The following is a 12,345-nucleotide window of genomic DNA, read 5'->3' on the forward strand; positions in this document are numbered from 1 at the left end:
CTGTTCATTTTTCTTGCATGGCTTTGTTTTTCTTTCACTTTACTGTGTTGTTTTAGATTTGAGCATGTTAAGGTAGGACTGTATTTTCTTGTGCATGTGGTTAGCAACAACATAAGGGAGATCCTGATTCTGATTGGGGTCTTGAAGTACTGCAACAATATAGATGTAGATATGAATAACAAAGTTAGTGGTTAAACATTACATTGAAATGACACAAGAGAGTCCTAACCTTTAAGTAGTGATTGGCTGTGTTAGAGAAGAGAACAGGCAGACTGCCTTAAAGGGCAGATCCCTTAAAAAGTATCTCAGTCCCTCCCTTTTTAATTACTCTGTGCTAGAAATTATTCCATTTTTTTCTGTATGTGTTTTATGTGTGGATACTTCAGCGACATACTTACTTTCATGCTTTTAAATACTTTGGGTTTGACCCATAAAAGCTTCTTCCATGCATTTACCTCTGTTGTTAGTAAACGAATCCTGAAGAGTTACTTTTGGAGGCTGAGATTTAACATAGCTATATCCTCAGTAGTAGTGACATTTCTAAAAGCGCCGAGTTGTTGTACTCCAGTAGTTAGCTTTTAGTATTGTACCTTCTGAGAATCAGTCTGAAATAATGAAATTTGTCATCTGTATTGGTCCAAGTAAGAAAAGACATGATTTGTCCAAGGTTTTGTGGGTGGGATTCATTGTGCCCAGCTGCAGGCATGTTTCCATCCAAGCTGCATTGTTCAGGATTCTCCAAAGTCGTGTGGGGAGAAATTGGTGGTCTCACAGCATGACTGTGCCCATCCACAAGAGTGTTCCCACGAGTACTTCTTTCTCTCTCCTGTACCTTAAGGAAGCCCTGGATGACAAACTTACATGCAGATGTCTGCCTGCTAGACAGCAAAAGCTGTGCTACAGAATCTGTCCTGGCATCCATATTTCCTCTGTAGGTATTTTGCCTGTCCTGTGGGTGGTTTTCTCTGTCTACCAAGATACAGTTGTTGCACAAATATAGCGAGTAGTGGTTACTCCAGACTCTGAAGAGAAGCTTGTGGCCCAGGCAATATTGAACTGGAAGGAAAATAGAATGGAAAGAAAATTTCCCTAGTTGTAGGGAGAAGGAAAGTATGATATAACTTATTTTTTTATTTAAAAAATGAACAAAATACTTGTCCACACTCAGCTCAATCAACAAAATATATATGAAGTGCATTATTAAAACTTTACACAAAGAGGACTGTATGAACTGTCAGATGAGTAGTCCAAACCATACAGTAGCCTGTGTGTCTCGGTGCAGGGATACTTAAATCAGAAAGACACAGCAAACCCCATGTGGACAATTATAGAAAATGTACACATACATGAAATTCTTCCAATTTAATAGTTGGCTTATGTCTAAAACACAAGAGTTTAAATCCATTCCATATTAATTTTTTTTCTATGTTATGTACCAAAGATGATCTCATAACCATTTAAATTTCTAATAAATTTTTGAAGCTTTCTAAGACCCTGGGATCAGTGCTAGTTGGGACAATGACTTCCACAGGTTAATTATACGCTGAAAGAGGAAATGCCATTTAATCAATTTTAAGTCCTCTATCTTTTCATTTTGTGAACATATTAGAGTAACTTGAAGTATATGAAACACAGGAGACTCCTGACGCTACTCAGTATTTAGACGGATAGTTAGTAGCTGGGTGGGACAGTTAAAACATGAAAAGCTGAAGAGCTCATAGCTTACATCAGTTACCTCAGGGAAGAAAATAAAAACTTCTCTATGCTGAGTGTCTGTTTAGTTTTGTAACACGTCTAGACACTACAGAGCAGAGCCGACAAAGCTTTCCTCCTTGCAGGCTGCCTATTCTCATCCATTTCCAGGATGGGAACTCTGACATGACCCCTCCTCCCTGTGTAGCCAAACCTCACTGGGTTTGTGCGCTGTGTGTGTGCATTAAGGCTTGCACGTACGTCCCCGAAGCACCTGAGTGTGCATATGGTTTTAAGGGGAAGAGACCGTGGGGTCCCATGGGAGAAGTGCTATCTGGGAGTTGCTTCTGCTGCAAGAACAATTCATCCCCTCTGCAGACCGTGTTCTGTCTGATCCCTGGTTCCCTTCCATAAGATGGACTGCTGGGAATGGGTAGCAGTTTGCATGAAATGGTCTTTTGGGATGTAAATTGTACACTTCTGCTGTAAGCATTGGTGTAGAAAGTGATGCTAAGCAAAATAAAGTAGAAGAAGATTTCCATGAGACGTTGGTGACAAATTTAATAGTGAATGGCCATTTCTTTATGCGCAAATATCCCTTATGCTATTGAATAACGGTGTAATTGACAGTTACATATAGGTTCTGTTTCTCTGCAAGGTATATAGGTGTGGCCAGGGCAAGGTCATTCATGATGTATTTATGTGTACAGTTCCTTTGCAGCGACAAAGCATGTGTTATCATCCTTGTTTGATCTATTCTGTGTGGGTAACTCTTTCCTCTTCTTTTATAGGTAACACGGTAGCAAAGAATAAACCTGTGGTCACTACAAGAGCAAAGGCATGTGCAACTGTTGCTTGGCTGTTACACAGAGACCCTTTTTTGTGATGATGCTATTGACTTAGTTCTTTGCACTTGCAAAATTAGTCAGCAAAAAGGACAATACTTCTCCTTTCAACTGTGGCTGCAGTTCCTGAACCTGGATTTTGCTGTACAGAATGGTACATTTTAATTTCACAAGAAAAAGCAAGGAGATTTGATTCTACCTGAAATGCACCTTGGATTGCCAAGGATCTGACACTAAGCAGAAATCTGTGGAAGGATACACCTGAACTTCTGTGGTGCATCAAGGATAAGACTTTCTTAACGACACTAAGATATGTAAAATTGTTTTAAACGAGTTTAGATTATGAATGTAACCTAGGGGGTCATAGAAAGAAAATACTTATGTTAGAACCAATACAGAGGACCTTAAAGGTCTTCTCCAACCTAAATGATTCTATGATTCTATGGATTTGTCTGAGGTACTTCTCACATACAGTACAACATAAAAATAGAAAGCTGATCCCAATGCTAAGTGAGTTGACAGGACAGTGTTAGTAAATTATGTCTTAGTGTATTTTCAACTGTGGTTTAGTAACTCTCAAGGTTGTATGAAGGTGAAAAGATGGAACTTATAAATCAGTAGCAATTATTGTTGGGCATACTTTGGTTATATCTGTGCAATTAGATTTATTTCCTTATATAGTTCTAGGTAGTTTAACTTTTACATTCATAAGTGATGGCAGGAAAGCATGAGGAAGAGACAAAATTTGAAAGTAGACATAGTTTTTCTTGTCCTAAAATAAATCCATTCTCTAGGGGAATAGCAAAGTACACATATTCCTTGCCTCTTTGAATCTAGATATGGAAAAGAATTTAGCCATTAGCTAGAAATATTCATTCAAGATGCCTCAAAAAAAGGAGAGCATGCTTGTACTACATAAGTAAAGGCTTACTGGAAGGAGAGTAATTTGTTTGGATTTTCATAGCTTTGGTTATATCCTAATAGGTAACATACTTAAAATTCATAAGCAAAATTCTAGATAAAAGTGAATCTTCAGTTTCAATTAGTTCATGTTTAGAATGATTATAATAATTAAATGTCCAGTTCCTTGACAGACTGAATTTCCAAGTGGTTACATTTTGTGACACGTAATTGTTCCATATTATTCTAGATGCATTTCATACTGTTTTTCTTATTTGCCTGTTACAGTTTTTTGTCATCAGTCTTCATAAGTAGAACAGTAAGTAGAGGTGAAGCTGTAGCCAGTCTGTTCCCCATTACATTATTTTGTGACTTAAGATGCATTGAAACAGACTAAAATGCAATGATGCAGATGGCTATCATGCAGATGAACTGCTGCTGACCCAGCTACTGAATTCATTGTTACGCTTTATGTAAATATTAGGGTAACAGTGTACATCTAATTTTTATATAGACAGAAAAGCCAAAAAAAAAAAAAAAAAAAAATCAAGTGTCTTGTACTAATTTAGGTCATCGTGCATAAGCTTTCTAGTTTATGGGAAAGATACTGTCAGCAGTGTGAAGCTGTTCAGAGTAATAATTGTTAGCTTTTGATTTGCGGGAGTGAGTGGGAGTGTTCAGCCAGGTAATTCCATTGAAGTCAGTGGAGGAAAGATCTGGCCCTGTGATTTTTAGTTTTGATTTCTCTGGTTTAGTTCACTTTCAATTATGTATTTGATTACAGCTGGGATCATAGTGGTCATTGTACTCGGTGATAAGTAAACAAGAGATTTTCTGCTCTATGCTTGGACAGCTGAACAGTTAATAGACTCTGCTTGCCCTAATGAGCTCTACATTCCTAATATTTTTTCCATTGTTTTGATTTTCTGATTAAATTTTAAGATTACCTTTACTATTTCTACTGTTTCTGTGCATATGTATTCAACAGTGTCATCACTGAAGATCATTTTCACTTGCTATTTGTACAATGTTGAACCATAACTGGTATTTATTTATTTATTTAGGAAAGTGCTCTACAAAGGCATAGTATAAAGAATTGCGGAGATGTTCTAAGTGGACAAACAAGAGTTTTAGAGAAAAGTTATTGTTTTTCTCTTTTTGGAAGGTAAATACAAGGAAAATAAGTTACTTGCCAGTGGTCATACACTGGATTTGTGGCGGAATCGAGAACAGAACCAAAACTTCTTATGTCTAATTAAGACTTTCCCATTTAAGGCACTGTAATATACTTACCGCAAAGGGGTACAATATATTACATGCCTTGCAATTGCTACCTGGAAGGTGCTTTTGCTGCCCCTGAGGAAAGGGGAAAGTACAACATAAGTTTGGTAACATGAGATTATGAAATACAGCCCAAATGAATGACTTGCCTTCCTAGATCCTCAGCCCATGACAGAGATTTTATATTCCTGAAGCAGCTTTGTTCCAGAGGATCTTGGGTTGATTTACAGCTTTTTCTGACTCATTGCACAAATGCTGTAATATATGCCTGTCTCTTTTTGGAGGATTGCTGCTTCTTCTAATGCTGTTGTCTGGCATCTGACACCAGCATTGCCCTTCTGCTGAGCGATAGCAAAATTAAAGTCTTTGCCAGCAGCTCTGTTAGTAGAAGAGATCAGCATCCCAGATTCTTAGTGTGTTCTCTATGGAAATTACTTAGTTTATGTTTATCTATTTGTTCTAGAAGGGTGGTTTTTGTAAGCAGCATACTTGCAATCTCTTAGAAACTTCAGTTTGCATCCCACTGTTAAGCTTCTATGGGGCTAAAACCTGTGGGTCATCATGTCCAGGCTTTTGTTTGGGCAGGCAATGTCTCCTAGTCTGGTTCAGAAAGTAATCCTCTTGGTCTTAAAGTGGCAATGTTTTGCCGTACAATTTCTAACAAAGATTGTTGCAGACACTCACTTCTCTGATGAGATATTATTCTAATATGCAAGCCAAACTGATTCATGTCCTGATCATACCTATATCTTACTTCTTAGCTGTGTTCTTTTCTCCCCTCAGTAGGATGACCCTGATGTATTTTCCTTCAACCAGGTGACATTTCAGTAGGCATAAAATAACCATGGCCTCTTCATCCCCTTTTTTTCTCTGCCTATCTTTGTAGCCCTCCTTGCATCCCTTGCAATTTAGGTGAATCTTTTTTTGAACAAGGATTACCAGAATTATGCACTTTATTTGACATCTGCCATTGCCAGTGTTCCAGAGTGTCATTAGCACTTCCCCATCTCTGCTGCAAATACTTCATTTTCTACAGCCTGTGTTGCTTTTGCCTTTTTCATAGCTGCATCACACTAGCAATTCACAGTCGGCAAGTGTTTGACTAATATTCTAGGCTTGCTTTTTCCAGCTCATGCCTCCTTGCTGATAGCATATGTTCCTACCAATTCTACCTCGGAGAGTGGCCTTGAAGTTTGTGCTGCTGAATGTCACCCACTGTTACTCTCCCAGGCTGAGGTCATGAGGTGCTGCCTGTTCCCTGTGCTGAGGTTTTCCGTGTGCCTCTTTGCAAGGCCATGGTTGAACACTACCAAGACTGACTGGTGAGGAACTCCATCCTATCTCGTTTTGAACAGAAAGTGCCATTGTTCACTCTTTAGCCATTTCCTTACCGCCATCCTTATCTTCTCCAATTAGATAAGGAAATATCTGTGGTATCAAAATAAGTGCTTTGATATATAGTTTAAACTAGATACATGGAATTTTCTTTATCTAGAAAGTAAATTATCTTAATAGAAATCCCTGCAAGGTTTCTCTTGCATCCTACAACTCTGTTAAATCCATAATAGATTTTATTCCATTTTCTATTTACCTCTTATCTTCAAGGATTTGTGTTAGAATTTGTACCTAAAGAGAGTGAATAAAACTTTTACATTTGCTGTAAATTTTCTCAAGGGTTAGTTCATAACAAACCTACAACAATAGGAAATGTCTTTGAAGACTAACAATTTGCTTCCAGACTGAACAGACCCTGAGGTAAGAGAACAGTTAAGACTTCTGTCATAACAATAGATGCTTCTGTATCTATTGAAATATAGATGATACTGTAACAAACTTTTAACTATTTAGGATAAATATATGCCTCTAAACTGCAGTAATGTCATTTAAAGAACTGCTTTTTGCAGCACAGTGTCCCCAAGCACTGCATTGTGGTAATAATTCTGGGCAGACTCAGAGTGGATCTGCTTGCTTTGGAATTTGGAATATGCTGGTTATGTTGAGTTCATGAGGATGTTTCTTTGAAGGTTATGGCTGCAGGGATTCTCACTGCATGGAAATGAGACTCCTACACCTGAAAATGTGGAGTATGTACTATTTTCCACTTCAGTTACCTTAATGTTTAGTTGAGCAACTAGATCCCCTTTGCAAAAGCAGGATATTCTAGACAGTGACAAAAGTTGGAGTTTTTTTCCAAATGATGACTTTGCCTTGATGAATAAGCAGCATATCTCCCATTGATTTTCTTTGTGTCTTTTGCTTGTTAAAGAGTTATTCTCTAAAAAAGAAAAAAAAAAAAAAAAGTGCCCAGGCAGTGTTTTCAGCTTGTGCTTTAAAGTCTAGAACCTTGTTATGGGTATGTCTCAGTTGCCAGATTTTTCTCATTTGGATGAAAATTCACAAAGGTAATAGGTTAGAATAACAGCCTGTACCAACCTTCAAGAGACCTTTTGCATTTTATAAAGTAATGTAGCTTTATTATTGTTATGAGGACAAAGTCACCCACCAGGAGAAATTAATATTGCTGTTAGAACACTTCAGGGGCCATTCTACCCTTCTGTGTGTGTGTGTGTGTGTGTGACATTCCCATTAATACCAATAGAAATTACGTGCACTCAAAAAAAGAGCAGTTTTGGTAGCATAGGTAAAAAATTCGTTCATTACGATCATTTATACAAAATGATAGGTAGTCAATGAAATTTTTCCAGAAAAATTACTACAGGCTACACTGAACCTGGAGGCTCAAGCCTGTGAAATGCCACTGTTGCATTTTACCAGCCCAGGATGGGGCCTGGAAATGAATATGGCTTTCTGCTCCTTTGAGATGTAATGCCTTGTAAAAGGTGCAGGCATGAGGGATACTAAGTGGAAAGTCAACTCTGGCTTCACTCTTCTTGCCCATACCATACAATGAAGAAAGAAAATTATGTATTCAGTCTTTGTTCACCTTTCTGGGACTGAAGTTCAGAGACTTATAAATCTCTTCTAGCCAATATAAGTTTTTAATTTTGGAAGGTATCTAAGGGCATGGTCAGATCACAAGTGATTAAGCAGTGCATCTTAACAAGATACCGGTCTTTAACTGAAATGCAGGTACCAGACATACTTGCGGTCTATGGAGATATGAAGTGAGATAGCTTAAACTATGAAGGTTGCAGCTGGGAGGCAGTAACTTTAAAAGATATGTTAACTCTCTCATGTGTAGCTGTCTGCCTCAGTGATAACCTGCATTGTAGCTGCCAAGTAGTGGTTATTTAGGGACATTGGACAATCCAGCACTAGCAGTGACTTCTTCATTTAGGGTATAAAAGGTTTTGATCTTTGTAAGTGAAATTTTGCAGAACTGACTCTTTCCACTTATATCTTGGTATTTAGTCATGGAAGACTTCTCAGCAGAGGAATAAGAACACAAATATTTTGTCCACTCACTGGAGTTATGTTTCACTTCATGACAATCTATACTGACATAAGGTTGCACAGATTGGTAAGGACATTTACACAAAAATGTATAAATCGTAAGAATCCAGTACCCCTTCTGCTCTTTAATGTATGCACTGAGTGAAGGTTTGGTAATCCCACTCATGGCTCTTGGCTACGAAGTCCTTATTTGTGTTCTCTGCAATTCAAGATTGTGGGTGGATGCACTTTCTCCACATATATTTTTTTAAAAATTTGAATCATCAGGAGGTTTTTCACAGAAATGCCTTCCAGTCAGGAAACTTCTTGCTGAGTCTTCTGAGTAGAGGGAAAGTTTGGTTCAGACATGAAAAGAAAGCTAAGAGGGACAAGGTTTGTCCAGTCCCACAAATAATCTCTCCAGGGAGCCAGAAGAGTAACAACATTGATAAGAGAACTCTACCTCATGATACTCCATATTTTTTACATAAAGGGTTATTCAATAGACTTTTCAAGGAGAGTTGACCTGTAGCCTTCATATGCCTGAGACCTCAAAGAGCCACAATAAATGGAAAAATAGTTTTCATGCACCTTAAAGGAACATCTACGATGCCATCCATCAGCCACCACAAGAAAGACAAGAGGAACATTGCAAAAGTGGAAAAGTAGCCTAAAAGATAACAAAAAATTAGGTACAGAATCTGTTTTTCTGCTGCATAGTAGTATGCAGATCCACCCAAGCTCATGTGTTGAATGATTTTCTCGTTTACAGAAACATGATAATTTTTTTCTTTACCACATTTTTCAACAAATGTGCCCATTGCTTAAAATTCACTAGAACGAGTGATTTGCAAGCAAAACTGTCAGCTGTTTGCTTACCCTTTAAATTAAGTGGCCTACAAAGTAATCTACTACAGTGGTAAAATCAATGTAAAATGCATTACTCTAAGTCCCAACAAAATAAAATAGGTGCTTTGTAAAACAGCACTGGTATTCACAGGACTAAACTCTGCTGTCACTTGGATTCATATGAAACTCCTGGAGTTGATGAGTTCACACAGGTCCAGAGGAATGCACAATGATAGTCTTTCGTCTGTCTTTTGAAGATGTGCCCACAGACAGCAGGACTTATTAGCAAATCCATGCAGATTATTGGAGGAAGAGTACAGAAATGGTATGCTACTTTTGAAAACTTTTACACAGTTTTTGGAAAGTAATGGGAAAACTAACTCATTCTACTTTAGACCATGGCTTTCACAGCCTATGGATTAGACCCTACCCCTATAGAGAGCAGAAGTGTGTAACAGTGATTAGCAGTGAGCTGATGGCTTGTTGACAATGGTTAATGCCCATTTATTTGACAGAGACTGTGAAAGTTGTAATGTGACTGTGCTGACTGGCTAAATATGTATTTCAGGTCCTGTAAAGAAGCAGCGATGGGGTACTCTGCACCCTTAGCAGCCCAGATTGATTGGGGGGTGTGTGAAGGAATTGAGCTTTCTCTCCACATGGTGCTGTCCCCCTAGACATTTTCTCTGTACATGGGCTATGTGTTCGTTCCAATCTTCTGACAGTAGGAAAATACAAACAATTGCAAAGGGGATGTGAATTTTTGCAGCAAGGGCTAAAAAGAACATTTTTTGTCACTTAAAGCAGACAAGGTAGTATATCCCGCAGGACACTAATGAGCCACCTGATAACACCAAGTGCACACCTGACCTCTTGACACGTGAAGCGAAGATGACAGATGTACTGTCAAAATACAAATCTATCAACTTCATCATGTAAATCTACCCACAGATGCTTTACAGTAAAGATCTAAGGGGAAACAAACATTTTAACTTACAGAGTAACCTTGTAAACAGGAACTTTTTACAAAAGACTCTGGTTAATAATTTATGAATTGTAACAGTGTCATGAGAAAAGGATACTAAGCATTGATTTTTGGCATTGAATGACAACAAAGCCAATCCCCTGGTTTCCACGATAATGATGCACTCGCTGTTCTAGTGTTGGGGTGTATTGATATTCATAATGCATTTGCATAAAATCCTGTCTCTCATCTTTTATATTATTCATTTTGTGCTTTCTGTCTCTTTCCCAAATGTGTTGAGTTGCTTCCTTAAATACACAGACTTCTACTCTGCAAGTGGGAAGCATCTCAGAGTCACTTCAGGACGCTGATTTTTGCTCTTTAATTAGGTTTGTAAAGACTTTGGTACTTAGAGCAGGAATTAATTTTTTTTTGTTTATAAGTAATTTATTGTGACCTCTCCAAATGATAGCACTTGCCCTATGTGAAGACAGTTAATTTTCCAAGATGTGACAAGCATAGTTTTAATTAGATTGGGGTAATCATGGCAAAAAAGGAACTTTCTTTTATGAAGCACATGGATATTTGCATTCTTTTAGCAAAAGCTTTTTTTTTTTTTCTTTTTATGATTGAAAATTAAGCCTAAGCCTAGCAATGAAACAGATCTGGACTGCTGGAGTTTATGCAAGAGGAAAATTTTTGAGCTGTTTGTAATATCTTTCAGGACTCTGCTCACAGAGCTGCATTTGAGGTACAACATGTTTATCTATGATGAATGTATCAATATTTTAGCTTTCATTTTAGAAAGGTTCTATCCAAACAACTGTAAATATTTTTGCAGAAAAACCCTCAAAATGTGGGTTGGGTATAGCTCTGATTGTCCTTGTTGTTTCTTTTCTCCCTTGTGCCCTTGCTCTTTCTCCATTTACTCACCTGCCAGGTTATCTTCCTGACCACAACAGGTTGTCTTCCACGAAGGTCATAAGGACCTTCACCCTGGTTCCTTTCCTGACAAGCAATGATGGGGAATGGAGAGCTGTGAATCAGCAGGGGTTAAGTGACTGACTCCAGAGACAGAAGTCTTTTTAGTGCAACTGCTGTGGCCCCCAGCGCACCAAGGTGAGTTCAGCACAGTGACTGCTCATGGGTCTGGTCACTCCTTTCCCAAGGTTTTGACTCCCAAGCTTTGCCCCTCTGCTCCATCCACCAAGAACATCACACAGGGGGGGAAAAGGAGAAGTTGCAGAAATTGATGGGCTTGAAGTGGGTGAAAACGGAAAGTTGTAGCTGTTGGTCCTTCCTCTTGGCTCAGGAAAGAGGCTTGGCCACATCCAAACCAGCTGCCCACCACATCAAAGCAAGGCACTGGCATTGAGTAATGATGTGACAAGTTCAGTCCCTTTTGGACATCCTCCCTTTGGGAAAAGGCCCTGATGGTCATGAATTGGGAAGGCTGGCTGGGCTGTGTGCGGAGGTTGTGCTGTGTTGCGTTGACATGATTTCATGAATGAGATCTTGGTTTAGCCATTCAAGCATCCCGCTGGAGTTCTGTAGTCACAGCATGTTAAAGGAGTGGGGTTTTCAACACAATCTAAACCCTCCATAAGGACCTTTGAAGATATTTTAGTTAATAGTTCTGATGAGGCTATTTCAGTCTGTCAAATCAAATGGGACTTTGCTCCTCCTTTAGAGAGATGTACATTTGTAGGCCTATGGTTTAATGGACTGATGGCAATTTTAGAGATGCTACAGTCTGCTGAATTGCTGCAGGTGCATTGATGGGTTAGACCCTATAGGGCTATTCCAAGCCATTAATGTTCACCATGTCAAGAATATTTCAACAGAGTTCCATTCCTGGGTCATTGATCTGGTGATCCATAGGTATGTAGAATTACGTTCTGTCAGACAAACTCTGAGGCAGGAATGTTTCCTGTACCCTCCAACAATATTTTCTTATACCTTAGGAGAGTCTCAATTCAAGGATTGCTTTGGAGAGTCCAGAGGTTTTTTTTAATGAAGGAATGACATTATTGAGCCAACCAAAGGTGTTCTCCCTGCTTGATAAGAAGCTATATAAATGAGTAAGTAGGCTCTGAAATTATAAACTAAATTCTTTCCTTTCTTAATATTTTCTACCACCACAGTACTTTCTGGGGTGTGATTCATTATATCCTCAAATCTAGGAAAAATCAATATTTGATGAATAACAGTCAATTCTTTATAAATTTTTCTCTCTGTCAAGTCCCTAAATGTCCTGATCTGCATCATGGGGATCAGCTCTCAGCTGATTTCAGGGAGTGGCCAAGCAGGAGACTAGGAGAGAGGGTCACCTGCTTGAGAGAAATGCTGAATTTGGTTCTGCTGTTACTCAGAGTCCTGCAATGGAAGTTGTATTTGAGATACAGTTGCAGACTTACATAA

At 38.6% G+C, this 12,345-nt stretch overlaps 1 protein-coding gene across 6 annotated transcripts in view; it reads left to right on the plus strand.

Annotated features, from left to right (window-relative positions):
- Positions 1-4,392, plus strand: part of TAFA4 (TAFA chemokine like family member 4) — an 88,609-nt gene extending 84,217 nt beyond the window's left edge. For all 6 annotated transcript variants that reach the window (XM_069811887.1, XM_069811882.1, XM_069811883.1 and 3 more), the window contains one exon: positions 2,484-4,392. In XM_069811887.1, the coding sequence (XP_069667988.1) occupies positions 2,484-2,578 (95 nt within the window). In that variant the 3' untranslated portion in view covers positions 2,579-4,392. The remainder of the gene's footprint in view (positions 1-2,483) is intronic.
- The last annotated feature ends 7,953 nt before the right edge of the window (positions 4,393-12,345 follow it).

This window comes from Haliaeetus albicilla, chromosome 24 (genome assembly GCF_947461875.1).
Source record: "Haliaeetus albicilla chromosome 24, bHalAlb1.1, whole genome shotgun sequence".
NCBI classification, from domain to species: domain Eukaryota; kingdom Metazoa; phylum Chordata; class Aves; order Accipitriformes; family Accipitridae; genus Haliaeetus; species Haliaeetus albicilla.